A 21,745-nucleotide genomic window follows, 5' to 3' on the forward strand; every position below is an offset into this window, starting at 1 on the left:
GGGCCGCCGCCGCAGTGCTTGCGCTGGGCTCGCGGCGCTGGCCCAGGTCTCTTCCCAGAGGCGCCACCGAGGCAGCATCAGGCATGAGGAGCGAGCGCGCGCGCCTCAAGGAAAGCTTCGCGCCTTCCGCCAACGCGCCTATCTTTGTCTCCAAAATTGGCACAAGAAACGAAGCTGTCATAACTCAGGACAGCCGGCTTCCTGAAAAGATTCCACACGCACACAAAACGAAGAAGAGTTTTTACAATTATGCAGATTTGCCTACCCGCTATCTTCAGCCTAAGAGCGTCCCAATCTGCTCCTCATGTCAGTGTCTTATCTCCCCAACTAGGAGATCTTGGCAGTTCTCCCAGGATTGTCTATCAAGAATACCAACTTGTAAAATATATCCTGCAGGGTGGCCCTTCTTTATTCAGACCTTTAGGTAGGTAACTTAACTCAAGATTTAGGCAATTTCAGTTCAGGATCCATAAATATTTCCCTGTATGTTTGCATAACAAAATGAGCAAGGTTGGTTTTATAGACATTGTGTTCTGATTGCACTTACATGAGTGAAACAAAGGGTTCTTTCTTCCTAATGTTTTTTTAATTTTAAGTTGCTTCTATCAAGTACATAAAAGTGATAGGGTGTTGGTTTTTTCTGTTAAAAACTCGTGGCCACCAGAAGGCTGTCACAACCATACCCATTTCCATGTGACTGCAATGTTATGTATTTTGCCATAAATACATGTCACATTGCAGCACCTCATGCATGTCTTCCCTGGAGTCAGGGGAGATGTCATAAATTCGTACCTTTGCCACTTTCCCAGGAAGGTAAAACAAATGTTTTCACCATGGATCACCTTTTATTTGTTGTCGCTGAAAAACCTTTCCCTCACTTATAAACAAGCTATGAGAGGTAAAAGTGTAGTTTTAAATTGTTGATTAGGCACCGAGTCTTTTTCACTTTGCAGTTCACAAGGACAGATTTGTTGGGTTTAAGGCTATGAAACTTTGCAGAGGAATCTCTGATGTTACAGATTTAAAGCTGAGGGAGAAAGAGAACCTTGCAGGCATGGAACATGCCACTCTTGTTCCACAGATCACACACAGTTCCACAGAGTCACAAAAACAAAACAAAAAAGCAACAAAAATGCAAAATAAATAGCTGAAACAGATAGACCTCAACATAACACTGAAAACAGAAGTGTGGCACTCAAATCAGAAGCGTAACAGTCAAAACGGAGTGCCTCTTTCCAGGTATGACTCTTTTGACAGTAATGGCTATCTAGAGATCAAAGCAGCCTTACCATAGTGCCGCATGCTCTGATGACCTCTTGCATAGACCACTGGAATGTACTTTAGGTTTGGCAACCATTGAAGATGATCCAAAAATTAAAACAAGGGCAGGATGTAGCAGATAGAGCCTTAACTGACACCACTGTGCAATCTCACATCACACTTATTCTGCAGGATCTGCACTATATGCACTGTATGTTTCTAGGTGCCAGCACCGATGTAAAAATGACATGGGTTTTCTTCTCATATCATCCAGCACAAGCCCTAAAATCAGGGGAATCCTGCTTGTGCTCCTACCAACAGGGATGACCCATTGCAAGGGAACCTGGAGTGGGGCCTTCTCTGTGGTGGTGCCCCTGTTATGGCACACTCTCTCCTTGGAGGCTACAACAGGAATGAGCTTCCAATGAATGGTGAAGTCTCACAGTTTTTCCTAAGCTTTTGGAGGCCACGTTTAGTTTTTTTTGTCTGTCTCTAATCTTCTTTGCATTTTATATAGATTGCAATTGGTTTATTGGTTTCAGTTGTGTTTCAAATTTTGTTTTGTGATTAGAGCTTTCAAATGTTCAGATAACACTGCAGCGGTTGTGCCGTGTTAACACCATTTGGCATGAAGGGTTACTTCAGTTCTTAGGGTTGATTTCATACGGGAAAATTGGGAAGGGTCATGTTTTCTGGCAGTGTCCTATACAGCACTAGCAGTGTCATTATATAATCCAGCCCTCTGGCATGTTTGGGAAGTATTTGTACCTCTCTCTCCAGTGTCAAAGCCTTGGGTTTGGCACTCATCCTCAGCCACAGAAAGGAAGACTAAGAAGGGGAATGAATTCACTGTATTTACTTTTGAGGATAGTGCTGGTAGCCAAATAGGCAAAAGGCTGCACATTGTAACTGCAGCTTGGGAAAAGGGTATGGAGTAGCTTTGATTAAACAAAAGATGCTGTGTATTAGAAAGCAGGAGAGGGGCACCGAGTTGGAGGATTATGTGTGGGATAATTAGGCTGAGAATTACAAACAGAGAGAGAAAATGAGAGGAAGAATGAACATACAAAGAGGAAAGAAAAATAAAATAGAGGAAATCAAATGCGGAGGTGGGGGCTGGGAGGAGTATGCTTAACAGATTTATTTGAGACAGGTACATTTAATCTCTAGTATTGAGGAGCATGCCTCATACAGCCATGCTGCCTCATATTCACATAGGCATCTCATTTTTTCATTTTTTTAAAATTAATTTCAGATAGGCATCTCAGTCCAGCAACTAGTGTACTGATGTCAGAGGTTCTTATATTCAATCACCATGGGTATTTGCTGTGGCCTTCATGGCATAGCTGGCTACACTGAAACATTATTGTCCTGAAACCAACAGCTGTAAAGCTAAAGGTTTTTTTTAAAAAAAATGTTTGTCTGTATGATACCAACTTTGCACATATAGAACAATTTCCTAGTCCACAATTATGAGAAATGTTTGCTAGGTTCTGTTTACTAGATATTGTAGTGATGTATGTGCCATGGCCAATGATATATCTATGAAACCTCTCTGGGGGATAAGGAATGTCTGTCTGTCTTTAGCTACTATCTCTGTCTCTTAAGAAGGGAAGCAGATAGATACCCAGGATATTATTTAGGTTAAAAACACAACCCCAGAATACTTTATAATAAATCTATGCTTGAGTGACAAAGGAGGTGGTTATTTAGCATAGAAAAGCTGCTTAGAGTAGAAGTTGTTTTTGTTTTGGACCAGGAAATCATTTCAAAGTGTAACATGGTTGCAATGTAGCAGAAGTCAGTTAATGGTAATAAATTTTACAATGTAGTCAAAGAGCCAATGTTAGCGACTCATTGCATGTTGGAGAGAATACCAGTTCAGATGTATAGAAGTCAAGCTTCCAGAATTCCAAACAAGCAGAGCTCTGGCTATCTGTATTCCTGTCTGCTTCTCCTCTTAATAGAAAACGGGGACAGTTTTCAGAGTTTCGAATGTTAGTAGTCTGAAAGTAGTCATTCTGCAGAGGGGGGGAAAATGGGAAAGAATATAGAGTGGCTGGCTTGATAAAGCACATCTCTCTTGAGTCACAGTAGTTTATTCCTATCACCTACTTTTCTACTGTCCTAAAAATTAAATCAACAGTGAATTTACTCAGAAGTAAGCCTCAGAGAGTGCAGTTTACAACTGTAGTTTTAAGGGCTTTCTCCTCTCCAAAATAAGCCAGAAGCACATAAGCAATAATGAATGCACAAACAGCACACAAGCAAAGATAAACAAGAATAAATCCAAGCCACTTAATTAATTGGTGGCAGGGTAGTCTGTTCCTTTGTACAAAAGATAGATGAATATATAAATCAATCAAAAATTTATATAATGTGCCACATGGGCATTTGATTGCATAAATTGCACAGCTAAGCTATGAGTAGAAAACTGCTTGAGATAGTATGTTTCTACAGAATGAGTAAAATGTTTCATTTTTACAAGTTAATTGCCAATATGCAGAAGCACCACATGGGAAATAGCTCAGGGGAGGAGTTGTTCTGTGCAAGACATGACTAAATAGAAGACTACTACAGTATGTATTTAAGACTACACAGAAGTATCAGAATTAATTGCCCTGCCCTTCAGATTTTTATTTTGCTCGTTTCTCTTATTTATCACGTGTCTCTTACCACAGAAGGAGATGCTTCCACTGAGCCTAGGGCTTGCTGATCAGAAGGTTGGCGGTTCGAATCCCCGCAACGGGGTGAGCTCCCGTTGTTCAGTCCCAGCTCCTGCCAACATAGCAGTTCGAAAGCACATCAAAGTGCAAGTAGATAAATAGGTACCTCTCCAAGCGGGAAGGTAAACGGTGTTTCCATGTGCTGCTCTGGTTTGCCAGAAGCAGCTTAGTCATGCTGGCCACATGACCCAGAAAAACTGTCTGTGGACAAACGTTGGCTCCCTCGGCCAGTAAAGCAAGATCAGTGCTGCAACCCCAGATTCGTTCGCAACTCGACGTAACAGTCAGGGGCCCTTTACCTTTACCTTTTTATTTATAATTTATTCCCCACAGCTGCATTAACATTTGTCGAAAGGCAGTTTATGCATGATGAACCTTTTAGATGTTGGGCTTGTTTCCCCCCCTTTCCACTTCAAGTAAATTCTCTGACCTCCCACTTTCCTTTGCATTGTCCTTTCTCACCATATTTATTGGGTAACCTATATGTATTGGGTAGTTGTACATCTCTGCCTCAAAGTTAAAATACAATGTTTTTGTACGATCTTTCCTAACATGTAAAACGGAGGTGGGTAACCTTTGGTCCTCCTGATGTTGTTTACCTCAAACTCCCACCAGCCCCAGTCAGTATGGCCAGTGGTCAGGGTTTATGGGAATTGTGGATCAGCAGTATGTGGAGGGTCACAGTTTCCTCACTTCAACGTGCACATCATCCACATGGATAATTATTTCCTACATATCAAGAATGGGAACTATTTCTATGACACCCTGAAACCAGATTCTCAAAACAACTTACAACAAGAATAAAAGGAAATCTAAAATACATAGATTTTAAATAAAAGAGTTCAACAATAATACATATTTTAAACGTATACAAACTAATTCCAATTCCTTTCTTAGGCCAATCAAAATATAACAGAACAGTGTTGTGAGCTTTTGAGTTCTCCAGAACTCTTCATAGATAGTAAACAGAACAAGGGGAGGGGGAGGAAATATTTTTGTCTGATGTTGAAGCCTTCATGACATTGGAATTTTTCTAAAGCGCCAACACAACTACCTTTACATTTTATGCTACATGGAAAATAAATAAAAAATGGCAAAGATAAAATTGATTAGACCTGGAGCAGATTGAAATATATCAATCTGAAATGCTATGAACCAGGTGAGCCTGGTGAGCCGGGTCAGCCTCTACTGCTTTTAGCATTTTAATGTAAGCAGCCATGGGAGTCCCATGATGGGTCAACTTTTCCTAAGTGTAGAAAAAAATAAACGTTAAAAACAGTTTTAAAAACAACAACATTGCACAGTGTAGTAAATGTGTGGGCACTTATTCAGCCACAGTTTTGATTTTAATAGGAGAGATTTAACTCACATCTTTCTCAATGAAATAAATGGCGTTTGGGTTGGAAAGTGTGAAATGAAGGAATGAATGAATGAATGAATGAATGCAGTCTGGGAATTCAGTAGTTCAAATGAGATCAGGCAAATACAAACGAAGGCATGAACCCCAGGATTTGAAGCTGGAGATATGATAGTAATGGGAATCTGATGTTTTTCTGAGGCTTGTTCACACATCTTGCCAGATAGCTAGCTAATCATGGTATTGTGCTTGTTTTAATCAGAATGTGTCACAAGGCAAAACATATATGGTCTGTAGCAGCCATTCATCCTGATATTGCTCAGAAAATGTACTGTGCAGCTACATGCAACAGTTTATAGATTTTGTCACATCGATGAAGTTATTCACATAGAAACTGAAAAAGTGTGAGCGACAGACTAGATAACAAGGCAATCAGGCAATCAGACATTTTGTTGGAATAGCAGAGTTCACTGAGTAGTCTGTTCTACTATGTTTCTGTTAATTACCTTTCGCCAGAGATGAACTCACTGTAAATGCAGATGGCCACAGCTGGATGCCAGTGAGCATATAGTAGCAGCTGCTTTTTCTTCTTATGTTGCTTTCATAACAATGACCTTATTCTTGGCTGTGTGAGGTCCTTTGGAGCTCTGTGTATATTAAGTGTGAAAGAATTGACTCTTTGGACCAGTCTTACGAGTGTCTTCAAAATCCATTACACCTTTGGGAAAGGCTGTTCTCCAATTGGAGCACTCGCAGGCCAGTGTTTCCCAATTGTCAGTGTTTATCCTACATTTTTTAAAATTTGCCTTGAGAGAGTCTTTAAACTTCTTTTGTTCACCACCAGCATTATGCTTTCCATTTTAAAGTTTGGAATAGAGTAGTTGCTTTGGAAGACGATAATCAGACAGCCAAACAACATGACCAGTCCAACGAAGTTGATGTTGAAGAATCATTGCTTCAACATTGTTGATCTTTGCTTCTTCCTGTACACTGGCATTAGTTCGGGAAGATATGTATTTTTTTTCGGACACACTGTTGATGGAATCTTTCAAGGAATTGGAGAAACGTGCTAAGAGGAAGGCAGATTTGGCAAACCTTCACCATGATCAACTATGTCCCCACTGTGGAAGGACGTGTGGGTCCAGAATTGGCCTCTAGTTACTTACGGACTCACTGTCCAAGACTGTGTTCAGGGAAGACAATCTTACTTGGCTATGAGTGATTGCCAAGAAGAAAGAAAGAAAGAAAGAAAGAAAGAAAGAAAGAAAGAAAGAAGACTAGTAGCAAACTGCTCTAGATTGCCTACTAATCAAGGCCACTGTGCAATTTTCTCCTCCAGCCACCAGTTTAAGCACTGTTTATTCTGGCTACCTACTAGACAACTAGCACCTGATATCTAGGCTGGGCACCCCTTCTATAAGGGGGTCTGGCAAGTCAACGAAGTGTAACATTTTCTCTCTGTGGGTGGTATATATTTTCTGTCTATGCAAGGCAGTGTTATTGGGCGTCATGCAGCGTCATGCAGCAGATACCAGCTACTGGTTTATTGCAAGACAGAAAGAGATTGGCTGCTGCAAGGAAATGAGAAAGAAGTCTGAAGATTTTGCAAGTGTATAATAGTCTTTTTGAAAATCAGGTGATGCTTTAGAACCAGCAATGTCACTCTAAGGTCAGTGCTTGCTTGACTCCCTCCTGCTCAGTTTTGTCCTTCTGAAGTGTGACCCTTTCCTTACAGATTGATTGGCCCAGGCCGCAGGGATCAGGGTAGAGAAAGGCATTGCAGGGTAAACTTAATGGGCATCGGTGGAGGTAAGATTTGGATCAGCTGCAGTGGGTGCACATTGGTTTGCCATCAGATCAACTGTGCTGGCATTTTTTATTCTGTGCTGCACATTGTATTGTTGCATGCCACCCCAGTCTCCGAGTGGTGCGAGATTTCAGGGTTTCCCAGGCGATATAAAACAGTCATTGAAGTTACTGAAGGACCATGGACTTTCTTAGAAGCCACCCAGACAGCAACCGGTTCTCATTTGCGCGCGCACCATCCCCCCCCCCCCGCAGTCCTTTTTTATGTAACGTCTTGGCAAAGGCAAGGGCTTGCTAAATATCATCCGGAATGGGACCGGCACGAACAAAGGCCGTGGGATTACGCAGCCCGGCATCTGCCGGGGCACAGGCAGCGGCGAGAGGGAGCGGGCGTCCAATGCGCGCGAGGGATTTCCTGCACAATAAAGCCGGAGCTCTCTTTCTCCCAGCGAGCTGGTAGAGCGGGCGGCCAATGGGCTCTCGCGAGCCGGGCGCGCAGGGCGCGGGGAGGCGTGTCCCGGGCGGAGCGCGCGGCCGGCGGGGCGCTCAGGGGTTGCGGCTGCTCGGCGCCGCTGGATGGGCAGAAGCGCTTCGGCCGCTCGGGGGTCACTGACTGTGGCATCGTGACAGCCGCCGGCGGAGATGGCGAAGGCCGAGATCCCCGCGGCAGCCCCGCGGCTCTTCACGTGGGACGAGATCCAGCTGCGATCGGGCAGGGCGCCGGAGCGGTGGCTGGTGATCGACAGGAAAGTCTACGACATCAGCCAGTTCCACAAGCGGCACCCAGGGGGCTCCCGCGTGATCAGCCACTATGCGGGGCAGGACGCCACGGTGAGGGGGCCGAAGGAGAGCGCGGGCGCCAGAGAGGGGATGCCCCACGCAGCGAAGCCGGGGAGCTCCTTTCCGGGCTAGCGGTGGGGGCGGAGATCATGTTTCAGGGGCCGGGCTGGAGGGCGAGAGATGCCTGGAGGAATAAGGTTACTGGATAGGGCGGCATGTGTGTGGTGTTTTGCGCGGGCTTTACTGGAGAAGTGATCGTTGTTGCGACCCGATCCTACACGTGTTTACTGGGAAGCAATCACCGGGACTTAGAATCGTAGAGTTGGAAGGGACCACGTGAATCATTAGCCCAAGCCCCTGCAATGCAGGAATCTTTTGCCCAACGTGGGGTTCGAACCCGAAACCCTGAGATTGAGAGTCTCATTCTTTACCTACTGAGCTATTCAGTGCAAAGCCATGCTTCGGATTCCAACATCTGGAGCCCACTCAGCCACACCGAGGGCCCTGGAGCTGCCTAAAGATCCTGCAGAGGTTTCTTCATGGAGAGGCCGTGCTTTATACTCAAAAGAACAGGAGTTGTCATAGGCAATGATGAATATTTAAGCATAAGAAATAACTAACTGACCAATCACGTTGGTTCTGCCCCCCCAACAAAGTCCTGCTGCCCCCAACAAATATCCTAGCTATGCCCATGCATATATGGTGCGGGGTGGAACATGCATTACATTTTCTGACTGGAGGTAGAGAAAGAAAAATAACTCTGCACATGCTCAGAAACACTGTATTTTCACATGTCTCACAGTGATCACTTTTCTAGTTGTAAGAACATGCCGTACATTCACTATGCTGCAGGGACAGATCACCTGTGGACCTCCCAGCTTTCTTCAGCTTTATGCAGCATAGGCCATGTGGTCTGGGGTGGAGTTGGGAGTCCAGCAATGTTTAGAGGACCACAGGCTCCCCATCCTTTTTGTAGGACTTGGACAAAAATGAGAAGGCTATGAATGAATATATGCCTATTTGTGAGAGAGAGCAGGAACTCTGGAAGAGAGGAAAGCATGGTGACTGGCCTGTGTGCTAGTTTGTTTGTCTGTATGTACTGTGTCTATCTATTTGTTGGGCTATATGCCTCACTCTTCTTCCCAAAGCATGTTCAAATATCCCCCATAGAAAACTAACATGGTCAGGGAGAGAGCTAGGCAGACCGTTTCTCCCCGATACGTTAATTTCCCATGTGTACCGTCTTGTACAAGTACCAACTTGAGAATGAGGATAACTTTTCAAAAAGATGACTGCAACCTATTAGGGCTGACCCTACCATTAGGCAGAGCAAGTCAATTGCCTTAGGTCTCAGAGGCTTGGTGGGGCAGCAGTGGCTTCACGCATCCAGCCATTTCTCTTGAACATTTTCCTCTGTTAGAGACCAGAGCTATGTGTGCCCCAGGCCAGTCATCCACCCCCATAACCATCCTGCTACGCTTGGTTGCACTGGAGGATGCTATCCTGTTGCAAGCCTTGAAGTAAGATTCAGTTGCCAGTCTAGTCAGTATCTGGGTGTGTACGTATGTGGCAAATTACCCTTTGCTTCAGGCAGCAAAATGTGTTCAGGCTGGCCCTGCTTATTAGGCATCTATGCAGTGTTCTATTTGTGTTCACATTAGAAGTGGCTCTCCTGATGGGGTGGAGCTACAGCACTAGCCTTCTGGCAGTGGAGGGGGGGGGGAGGTGGCGGGGAGAATGGTGTGCTGCAGGCACACTGGTGGAGTCAGTCTGGTGCTCCTGTCGGTGGGTCTGCACTACACTGACCTCCACCCTTCTTCCTGGCAAGTGGCAGTGACATCTGGTATTGTGAATCTGCCCCACTGCTTGCATGTACGAAATTTAAGTTTAGCATGACATATATGCAACCAGGAATCAGCCATAGCAAGCCTAATGTGCCCCCCTTTGCATAACCATAGCTTACCATGTCATCCAGACTTGGAATTATGATTAATAAAAACTTAACTTTGATAATTATGGCATGAAGTTGATTTGCCTGAAACCAACCCTTATTAAAGTTAACCATAGTTTGGATCAGCAACAAAACATGGTTAACCATCAAACGGGAGCTTCCAGACCTTTCTGTGGAAAGAGAAGTGGGGAGCATTCGCTTATCTTCATACTAAACTGTGATAGATACAATAAATACCTGTTAAGAGTCCAAGTGCTTGTTTATCTACACAAACTTGTTTGTAACTCCATGGAAGCACTGTACTGGGGGAAGTAAAGAAGCAGTAGGTTTGATAAAGGTTAAGTAGTCTCTGTGCCCTTCTGCCCTAGCCCATCAGCTCTCCACCCCAAATCTCCTCCTCCAGAAATGGCTTCTCTCTAAAAGGAAGATGAGTCTATCAGGATTTTGTTGCATGCATTGTGTGTTAATGTTAGTTAAGCTGTAAGTGTCAAGTCAAGTAATGCCATTTTCTTCTTGCACATCCTCATAACCACCTTGTGGGGCTGGCTGCTATTCTTTGTATTTTGCCTTGGAGAGCTGAAGTGGAAAACCACGTAGAAGTACCGTATTTTTCGCCCTATAGGACACACCGGCCCATAGGACGCACCTAGTTTTTTTGGGAGGAAATCAAGGAAATTTTTTTTATTTCCCCCCCATGTTTGCGCAGCCATCCCCAAGCTAGAAGAGGGAGACGGAGCGCTCCGTCTCCCTCTTCTGCCTTCAGGGACAGCCTCTCTAGCTTCCTGAAGCCTGGAGAGCGAGAGGGGTCGGTGCGCACTGACCCCTCTCACTCTCCAGGCTTCAGCGAAGGCCTGCATTCGCCCCATAGGATGCACACACATTTCCCCTTCATTTTTGGAGGGGGAAAGTGCGTCCTATAGGGCGAAAAATACGGTATTTGATCTGGGTTTAAAACCCAACCACAGCATAGACTTATTGCAGTCATGGCTAAGCTCTGATTTGAACCTAAGTCATTACTTCACTTCACTGATGGGATCCCAGAACAGCAGAAGCTTGGATTAACGGACCTCCAGTTTACATAGCATTTACGTGGCTGTACTTTTTATGGAACTCAGATAGTCTTGTGCTTACAGTGAGGTTTCTGTCTGAACCACTTCTCACAAACTCACATTTCAACCGGTCGTGCAGCCACTCTAGCCTTTTTAGAAAGGATAGTGGTGGCATACTAAACGGCAATTTGCGTTTGTGATGAATGGCTCAGCTGTCTGACTCATCATGTACATAGCACAATCCAGACACAAAAAAATGCATCTGGCAATGTGCATCGTGGCAGTGTGAATTGACTCTGAATAAGCCATGTATTTTAGTCTGGATTTAGCAGCCTTGAGGACATGCTGAAAGCTTAACACTTGTGCAATTGGAAACAAAGATGAAATACTGTTCATCAGGCAAAAAAAAAGCTGTTATAAGTCTTATTTTTAAATATATATATATATACATGGAAAATCTAAAAAATGTAAGAAAATGAGAGGTTCTCCTTCTACTTCCTGCTGCCCAGCTAACTATTCCAGTTCTGAGAAGGTGATTTACAAGGTCCCTCTCTATCGCCTCCCTCCTCTCCCTTTTACATTACTGCCGGGTTTTTACAACAGCCATTGTGAGGATTGGCTGAATCTTATGGTACCACCGTCTACAGATCAGCCTACGAACCACCCCCTTTCCCCCTTCCAATGAGAAAACTAACAGGAAAATACCGTTCCCCACTCCCAGGATTCAGATAAACTTAGGAACAGCGGATACAATCTCTCTCTCTCTCTCTCTCTCTCTCTCTCTCTCTCTCTCTCTCTCTCCCCCCCCCCCCATCCAGCTCTGGAAATAGTTATATCAGCAGCATTTTAAAACACTTTCCTGGCCAGCCTTAAAAGGCCAGCACCATCCAAAGGCACACAAATTAAGGATAGCATGTGTTGATCAGTATCGTGGAAAAGAAAGAAAGAATAAAATCCAATACAGAGATTTTTTAGAAAGGGGACATTTTCGGTCTGAGGGGTGTCAACAGCAGAGGCATTATATTAGACAAGAAGAAACCAGCTTCTTTCCTGAGGTCCTCACACTGCTTGAACAGAAGAGTGACTGACACTATGTCAGTGTGATATAAATATGTTGTTGTTGTTGTTACAATTTATTATATCCTGCCCTTCCTGCCAAAGGAGCCCAGGGCAGCAGACATGATAATAATAAAACTGTTTAAAACATGCTATATATAAAAAAGTGGATTATGCATCAAACCCAGGCCTGAGCACAGACTGGAATAGGTCCAGACAATCTGTTTCCTCCAATAGTGCTTTCAGCTGAACTAAAAAGACCCTCTTGAGCATTTGAGGCAGATTTAGGGCAGTGTGACCTGTTCTTCCCCACTGGGCACTGAGCCTAGTGAGCGCCACAGGGTGTCACAACTATGACATAGTGAATTGAGCAGAATGGAAGGCGAGAGGCAGGTGGGGCGCTTAATTTTGGCCTTGTACATGGCACTGCTGAGATTTGAATGACCAAAGTCCACCCCTGTGAGCACTTTTACCTCAAATGGGGGATGTTAGAAGTCTGGAGTACCCCCTGTCTACAAACCTGTTTCTTTGGGTGGAAGCGCACGCCTTCCCTGGACATTGTGGTGTAGGGGGTAGTGTGTCAGACCAGGGTTCCAATTCTTACTCAGCCTGAAACTCAGTGGATTGCTGTGAGGAGAGTGGAAAACTGTATATGCCACCTAGGGCTCCTTGGTCAGGTTGTGCACCTAATTATCACACTGACTTGAGGGCACAGGCTTGTTTAGGTGACACAGGGCAGGCCATGTGATACACACAGTTTTACCTACTCCCAACTCCTCAGCATTTGCTGCCTGAGGTGGCTGCCTCACTCTGCCTTATGGTAGGGCTGGCGCCTTGTTATACAGACAAGCTAAATAGCTTTGTCCTGTTTATAACACTCAGGGACTGAATGAATGGTTGGCAGACATCAATCAATCATCTCTCTCTGGGGTTTTGATAGAGCTGACAATGGAGTATATAATGGGGAAGATCTTTTATTTCACCTACCCCACAAATACAAAATCTTAAATGCCTTGGGAATGATGTGGGCATTGTTTGAAAGCAGAGAGCTGTAAATGCAGTTCTCAAGGAGGCAAAGGTAATTGTCTGGTTTATAAATGCAAAGGCATTTCCAGAGCGGCACCTAGTGGCCAGAAGGAATAACTGTTACCCAGGACTTGTGGTTGTCGTCTTGAAGCCCTTCAGTAAGTCTTGGGAACAAATGCCTAAAATAAAAATAAAAGCACAGGAACAAGGAAACCAGTGTCCTGGCTAGAAATCAGTCGAAGGACCATCAGTATCTGTGCCAATGCCACATGTGCCAGAATGTGAAGCTGCAGCCTTTAGAGAAACTCAAGTCAGAAGGTGAAAGAGACTTTTGGAAGAGGAGACAAAAGAACATTATTTGGATAAGAGAAAATAGTCAGGATATGACTGACAGGTCTCTGTTTAGAGCAGGGATGGGGAACTTGTGGCCTTCCAGATATTGGACTACAACTCCTGTCATGACTGGGCTGATAATTCGAGTTCAGCAACAACTGGAAGGCCTCTAGAGGAAATGATGAGAGATTCCTACACTGAAAAACTTTACCAATTCAAGGAAAAAGTTAATGAAACAATGTGGCCATTTTGGATTGGAAAGTATATTTTAGGAAGTGCAGAATGGGACTAGCAAGCTTCACTAGTTAGATTTCCCCACATTGACCTAGGGATGCCAATAGTATCATGCCTATTTCTTGACATTTTTTAAATTAACATTTAAATTCTGCCTTCTTGAAGCACCACTAGTTTACTCACTTCATTCCACTGTGGCTTTTCAGGATCCCTTCACAGCATTCCACCTGGACAAGATTCTAGTAAGAAAGTACATGAAGCCCTTGCTCATTGGGGAGCTTGCAGCAGATCAGCCCAGCTTTGAACCCAGCAAAAATGTAAGTTTCCTTAAAAAAAACAAAAAAAAATATAGTAATAACATTACTATTATTGTTGGTAGTGGTGATTTATTTTGAGACCACCCATCTAATAACTGCAGGTTGGTATACTACAATATCTAGAACCTTACATGATATTAAAAATACTTAAAATCTTAAAACATCATAGGATATGTTGGACTGGTGAGACTGATGGTCAGTCACTAGAACTCCATATATTATACATAGCTTTAAAGTCTCAGTTAGCCCCCTTATAAAAATATGTTTCATCTGATGGAACTGAAAGAGGGAACCAATGGTATCTGCAATGGGATAATGTCTCATGGTTGTAGTGCCACCACAGAGGAGACCCTGCCACATGTTGCCACCAAAGAGGCACTAACCATTGGTGGTACCACCAGTATGCAAGCAGGCTGTGAATTCCCTTAAGCACTGATGTTATATGATTCTGTCTATGATTGCTGCATAGCAGCCAGGCTGCAGCATTCTACACTAGCTGTAGCTTTTGATCCACACTGAGCACATTACAGTAATCCATGGGTAAGAGTGGCCAGGCTATCCTGATCCAGAAACAATCATAGCTGATGAACCAGCTGCATCTGCGAATTAGCACTCCTTAGAATCCATGAGTGCTCTCAAGTTACACACTGACTCTGTTGAGGTGAGGGCAACCTCATCTAGAACAGGTGACTTTTTCCTTGTGCAATAGACTATTCTACCCATGTATGTCTCCTGAATCTGTTCTGGGAGATCCTCCATCCCTCTGGAACAGATTTAAGGATGGTATTGGTGGGAACGTGGAAGTCACATAGTTGTGCATGTACAACTATCTCATTGAATACAGCCCATGGATTTGAAGTCAAGCAAGATCAGTGAAGCCAGTGGAAAGGTATCTGGGTGGCCTATCAAAACAAGAGATACAGAAAAAGGATCTATTTGGGGGTGAGAGAGGCAAGAACTAGTTTTCAGTTGAAGAAAGATGAGGGCACTGCCAAAACACAAGAAAGAAAAAGAAATACTACTGGCAAAGCTACTACTATCAAAATGGTAATGAAATACAGTTTAAGAAATTATAATAAGAAGTACGAAATGTCCAGAGATATGTAACAATTTTTTAGAACATACCTTCTTCACGGGAAAAGAAATAGAACTTGATACCTTATTTGGGCATAATTTTAAAAAGCACCATGTCTCACTGCATGAAGTATCATACTTCATTGTATTCCTTTGACTTCGAAGAACATGTATCTTGAAACACGTGGCGCATTTCATATGCTTTACTAAAGTTTTCTATACCGCAGCACAGTTTTGAGGTTCTGCCTCGATATCTTTTGTTGTTAAGAACTGGTTTTTAACATGGTCGTTAAGTGTGAGAATATAATATGCTGAATACTGAATGGCCATCAGAACAATGGTTCAGCACCAGTACCCTACTGTATTATGATTTTTAGAAAAAGTATACATTAGCACATATGTAGACAGAATCTATACTACATTGATCTTTCAAAGCCTTTTTGGTTACAACTGTTTATGTGTGTATTTTAAAATGAATTGTGAGACTATCTAGGTTCTAACAATAGGCTCACCTGAGATGGTTCTAGAGATAGAAAAGCTGGACTTCAGCATGCTCTCTGTAGGAGGTTGGATGAGGTCCCCTTTCAGGGGACAGAAAACTGCAATGTGGTCTCTCTTCACAGAAACTGCATGTAGATGATTTTCGTGAGCTCCGTGCTACCGTTGAGAAGATGGGACTTCTGGATCCCAACCGCCTCTTTTTCTTCCTGTACCTCATGCACATCTTGCTGCTGGATGTGGCAGCTTGGCTCAACCTCTGGTACTTTGGACCATCCTTGGTGCCTTTCCTCTTCTCTGGATTGCTGCTTGGCACTGTACAGGTAACCCACAGATCAAATACAACAGGGCAATGAACAGGACAGGTGGTGGGGTAGGATTGACTACATGAGGCTGCACAAGAGGAGGCAAGATACTTCTAGAAAGTGCCTATTCTCCTCCTGGCTTCTTGTAACTATTGCTTCTCCAGCTTACCACCCATGGCTGCCCAAAGGTTTCCTACCCTCAAACAATTCTTTCCACTCACCCACACTCTGCTTAAGCCAGGAACTCCTTAAAGCACATTGGGGATGCTGTCTCACTCTCTTCTTTGAAATCACTCCATCAGGCTTTTGGATTAATTCCTCTGCCTTCGTCTCCAGTCACAACGAAGTCTATGCATATTGTTGTTGTTTTAAAAAAATGTTTAGTGCCCTTCAGCTGAAGATCACAGGGTAGTTCACAACTGTCAGAGGCTCAGGAGCAGAAGAGCAGGGGAGAGAGCAAATAGAGAGCGGAGGAGAGGAATCAGAGGGGAACGTAGGGGAATATGACAGTGACCCGAGAGATTCCATGAGCTTCTCCAGAGAATCAGAAGATTCCCAGAAGGGGGCGCCTATGGTAAGGGCAAGGGGGGTCCCAGGGGGGACGCTTCATAAACAAGGGACCAGAGGGGACTCCCAAGGGAGCAGCGGAGAATCAGGACCAGTTCCCCCACCAGAGCACAGTGGGGGGGAAGAGTCACATGAGTCAGGACCAGCCTCTCCTCCAGCGGGGAGAGAAGATGAGTCAGGGGTAACCACGCCCCCATCGGGAAGTGGGGAAACGGAGGGAAGGCCAGGTCCAGCTAGCCTCCCTGAAAGAGGGAGCAGTGACACAAGTGTAACGGTCAGAAGGAAAGTGGGAGGCTGCGTGCGCGCGCCAAGTTCAAATGTGGAGGAGCGCGGGACAGCAGAAAACCCGGATTGGGAGCCAGGTCCGAAAGCCCGAAGGAGGGAGGGGGAAGAGTCAGGGGACTCAGCGTCAGAGGAGTCTAGGAGGGCTGAGACGCCGACTAGCAGGCGGACCCAGAGAAGGAAGGAACAGAGGAAGAGGTGGAGTAAGGCTAGAATCTTAAACTGGTGTCAGGGGGGAGGAGATTCAGATGGAGCTTCGACGGTCTAAGGTATAGACGTAGCGTTGCGCGCGGCGCGTCTGGAAGTAAAACTGAACTTCAATAAAGACTTTTATACTAGAGAAAGAAGCAGCGTTGGTCTTGTGTGAGCTGGGACCTTGGGCAGCGCTGACAACAACATAAAAACAAAAAATGAGAAGACAAAAAACAAAACAAAAACAAACCAATTATCCCCCCCTCCCACAAATACATTTAAAGGGTCATAGAATGTTAATCAACCAAGTGCCTGGTTATAGAGAGATGTTTTAGCCTGGCACCTAAATATATGTAATGAAGGCACCAGGTGAGCCTCCCTGGGGAGTGCATTCCACAAACTGGGAGCCACCACAGAGAAGGCCCGTTCTCGTGTTGCCAACCTCCAGACGTCTTGTGTAAGAGGCCTCTGATGATCGTCACACAGAGTCTGGGTCGGTTCATATGCATATTAACAGCACTTTCTCTCCATATTGTCCTAAACCTCTCCCAGCCTTTGCTTTTCCCTTCATTGACAAACTTCAGTCATTGTGGCATTGTGTTTGTACTGATGTTTTCCAGGCACAAGCTGGCTGGCTGCAGCATGATTTGGGACACCTTTCGGTCTTTGGCAAATCTAAGTGGAACCACTGGGTTCACAAATTTGTGATTGGACACCTGAAGGTGAGTAATGGAGCTGGGGTTGTTGCTTAGCATCACTCCAGTGGTAATAAATGACGGAACCCCTTTGGCTGAGACTTTGCTGTGTCCTTTATTTGGGGCAGAGTATAAAGATTCTAGTTTAGACCTCTTATTTATTTCTCTCTTCAGGGGGCACCAGCTAGCTGGTGGAATCACTGGCATTTCCAGCACCATGCTAAACCTAACTGTTTCCGCAAGGACCCTGATCTCAATATGCATCCTTTGCTTTTTGCACTGGGAAAGAAACTCTCTGTAGAGGTGAGTCTTGGAATATTTTGGAAATGGCAGGGGAATGGGAAGCATTGACATTAGATTGGCGTCTCTGTGCATTTTTTGGTACTGTGGGAAAGGCCTGGGTAAGGCAGATTCCTTGCTTAAATTTAATTGAATCGAGGCAGAATGAGGTCCAAATGTTAGGGAGAGATTAGAATAAGTTTATAGTTTATATTCCACAGCCAAAGTGACATTCCTTTACGTATTTTTAAAGAAGTTATATGCATGCTCTTGAAGACAGGAGTGCCTGGCGTCCTCTGGTCCATGGGGTCACGAAGAGTCGTACACGACTAAATGACTAAACAACAACAATATGCATGCTCTATATTGTTTTGAAAGGTTCACAGTTTTGCAATCATTACCAGATTTATGGCCTGTTTCTAAGTATATTGACTCAGAAGTATATATTTGTTTCTGCATTGGGAAACAAGTTCTGGACTTGAGGCAGAAGAGATTCTGCTAAGCCTTGAGCAAATATGTTAATCCTGGTTAAGTGTTATTGCAATTTGAAAGGTTGACTGACTTTTATTTGACCCCCTTGTTATGATTCAGAAGTTTCTACTCAATTTCATTTGAATAGTGGCTTTTTGGAGTATTTTAAAAATAAAAGTAGAGCAGGTAAGATTTTTCATAATAACCTATGCTGGGCAAAATTTTGAAAATCATCTGCTACTTAAAACCGAAAGATGAAGCATGTCTAAAAAAAGTGTGTCACCAACATGAATAGTTTGGAAAGCTCTGCTCTACTATTTCTAGGATGCAAGTATTGCAGCTCTGATTTGGGGTACCTTTATTTCTTTCTCCCCGCCTCCAGAGTTTAACCACAACTTTGGGTTGCACGATTGGGTTAGACTGGGGAAATAACATGAAGAGGAAGGTTTAAGCACATGCTGCCTCCCACCAGTTCTGTTCAAGTCAAAACAGAAATCCTCCACAGCTGGTTTCAAGTAAACAAAAGTCCTGAGAAATCTGATAATTCGTGGATCTCTTGTTTAAAGAATCCTTCTTTTTTGTATGAAATCTGCAATACAATAATACAATACAACCTGTGCTGTGAGGAGCCTTTTGAATCAAAACACTATTTAACTCCTTGGGAAGTTTTAACTATTTATAAAAATGTAGTATCACATGTTATAACCCAGCTTGTTCATTTTGTTCCTTATCTTCTACTTAACATTCCTGGTAAAAACATACATACTGTATTTTCCTTTCTTTTCCTCATAGCTGGGATAGGTTTTAGGCTTGAGACATAAATTGAACCAATGTACTAAAACTTATTCATTTTTTAAAAAAACTTAGGACAAGTATTAATAGTTGGACTATATTCAAATAGGCCTTGTTCAGTATTTGCTTAATTGATACTATAATCTAGGAAGTTAGAAATCATCTTGAACTAGGTTGCTTCCCTAATTAACAGGGCTAACTTCGTTTAAATTGCCTGCCCCCCCGCTGCAACTTCCATCACCCCCAGCGAACTTGGCCAATAATCTGGGATAATGGGAGTTGGAGACCAACAACATTTGGAGGGCTACAGATTTCCTATCCCTGCCTTCTGTTAACTTGTCCACAGTTCGAACTCACTGTTTTGTTTGGATGTTATTGAACCGAAACCTTTCTTCTGGTCAGGACCAGACTGACAAAGGTTCAGAACAGAAGAGGTTTACAAGCTGACACTCTCTGAAGACATCACAGCTTCTTGAGCTCACCTTCTTATATCGAACATACACCGACTCTCTTGAAGTGCCACTTCAGAAGTCTTCCTCTTCTTCCAGGTCTTTCCTCATGAGTTTCTACCTACATGAATTCTTTTGCCATCCTTTGCACAGTCTAAGCTAAGTTGTCCCTCTGCTGTCCCCTTTGACCCCTTTCAGATTTTCCAGTCCAACTTTGCTTCAGCTTCTTCTTGACAAATCCCCTTGACCCCAAACTTTCTCTTTTTAATATTCTCTGATACATAAGTGTGGCTTTTTATTCACTGCAACCAACTCCTCTCCCAATCAAAACTATAGCCTGGCAGACTGATGGTTCAATACACCAATAAGTGGCAATGGAATGTCCACCCATTCATCTCTCAGTGACAAGACTTATGCTCTTTTCAATGTCCACCTCCTGGACTCCTACAGTTTCCCCTGACACCAGCATGTGATAGCACCTCCCTTTTCCTCTCCAACATTAAAACATATTTGCTGCTTGGCAGGCTGTCAGCTGGGAATCTCAATATGACATTTCTATCTCAGGATTTTTGCTGTTTCTCCAGGGGGAGTAAATATAAATAGGATTGTTGACATAGTCTCATAATTTTTTATCTTAAGTGGCTTATTCATCATTTCCTTATACTTCCCCTTGACCAAAAAAAGCCCCTATTAAAAAAATTCCTGTTTTGTTAGTGGTTAGATTATTCATGAAAGAATTCACCTAAATCTCTGTTCACAGTAGCTCCATTCAAGCCCATGTTGCTTTGATTACGGTACTTAGGTACATGGTAGTATTTCAAAAGGCTCCCTTTGTCTGAGACATTCCTTTCATCCATTAAACTTGCTTGCTTGCCAAAGAAAGAAACTTCATAGCAAAGTATGCTGGTTGCTAGCAATCACCTTATTTCCAGTATGTGTCTTACTCCAAAAAAAACCAGTGTTATGCATTCCCCTCTTCACAGAACAGCAGAATGTTCTACGGCCTGCACTGCTGTGTTAATTGACTTTGATGAGGGAGCCCTGGAGATTAAGGACTGTATCCAACACTGCAGTTCTGTTCGTGTAACAGACTTCTGTGTGTTCAGTGGAACTTCCCCTTCTTCTCCTGCCACCTGTAGCTATCTGTGCAGTCTCAAAACCTGCTCCAGAAGGTTGGGAGACCCTCCACAGCAGAATTTTTTTTGGGGGGGGGTTGCAGGGGGAGAAGAGGAAGTTCTGTTGTGTGAGCAGAAATCCTCTTGCACAGTGCTGGATAGAGTCCTTTGGATGTTTTTGTAACTTTTGCTTTATATGAGCAAAGGATAAGTGGAGGCAAACAGGAGCTCACACAAGACAGAAGATTCCCCCAGAAGGAAACTTGTTCCCCCCTACTCCACTTTACTATCCCAGTTTTCCTCTCTTAATAATAATAATAATAATAATAATAATAATAATAATAATAAAATAATGTTATTTGTATCCTGCCCTTCCTGGCCGAGGCCAGGCTCAGAGCGGCTAACATCATAAAAACAACACAATATGCATAAAAACAGACACCAGTTAATTAAAATATATCTTAAAATTAATTCAGACAAGTTAAAATTTGGGCAGATCGCAATTATCAGGTTGGAATTGAGAGTGGTTAATACTTGCCAGGACCAACTTTCCACTGATCATACAAGGACCTGTGAGCAGGCTGGGGGCCTCCTTCAGGCTTGTTTTATCCTGATTCACTCCATCTTGACCTTATCCATTTTCGTAGCTACTTCAGTGTACAATGCATTCTTCTCCTTATTTAGTTCTTCCCTACAAGTGCCTTCTGAGGTGAATCATGAATATTCCTAGTAATGACAAGCAGCAGCAGCAGCAGCAGCAGCAGTAGTGAGGGAGTGGGAGCTTGCACAGGCTGGGTGAAGAAACTGGGGAAGAAGGAGTGAGTGGTGAGGAGGGAGCCCGAGGGCCAGGTTTGAAAATGCAAAGGGGGATGTTGCAAAGAGAACAGAGCCTGATGCTCTTGTGCTTTAGGTTGGAGGTGGACAGAAATTGCAAGCAGGGTTGAATGCAGAAAGGCTTGGAGTGAGCAGCAGGTGGAGCTGCTGGGCAGGCACAGCAAGGGCTCAGCCATTGATAAGGTTGCCAGACTGTGGCAGTTAGTTAGAAAGACTTGAGGAATCGGGCCAATGAAGAGCAAGCAATTAGCCAGCCTGACTCTCGGCAGAGCTTCCAGGGTTGGGAAAAGTGGCACA

General features: G+C 43.8%; 1 protein-coding gene across 2 annotated transcripts in view; it reads left to right on the forward strand.

The window, feature by feature from the left end:
• Positions 1 to 206: 206 nt before the first annotated feature.
• Positions 207 to 21,745, forward strand: part of LOC128417642 (acyl-CoA (8-3)-desaturase-like) — a 35,819-nt gene continuing 14,280 nt past the window's right edge. The window contains exons 1-5 of one of the 2 annotated variants that reach the window (XM_053396610.1): positions 207 to 424; positions 13,785 to 13,895; positions 15,593 to 15,790; positions 17,434 to 17,535; positions 17,683 to 17,811. In XM_053396610.1, coding sequence (XP_053252585.1) covers positions 13,833 to 13,895; positions 15,593 to 15,790; positions 17,434 to 17,535; positions 17,683 to 17,811 — 492 coding nt within the window. In that variant the 5' untranslated portion in view covers positions 207 to 424; positions 13,785 to 13,832. Of the gene's footprint in view, positions 425 to 7,668; positions 7,981 to 13,784; positions 13,896 to 15,592; positions 15,791 to 17,433; positions 17,536 to 17,682; positions 17,812 to 21,745 lie in introns of those variants that run through there. The other variant, XM_053396603.1, reaches the window with a different exon arrangement.

The sequence above is a fragment of the Podarcis raffonei genome, chromosome 1, assembly GCF_027172205.1.
Source record: "Podarcis raffonei isolate rPodRaf1 chromosome 1, rPodRaf1.pri, whole genome shotgun sequence".
Classification (NCBI taxonomy): Eukaryota; Metazoa; Chordata; class Lepidosauria; order Squamata; family Lacertidae; genus Podarcis; species Podarcis raffonei.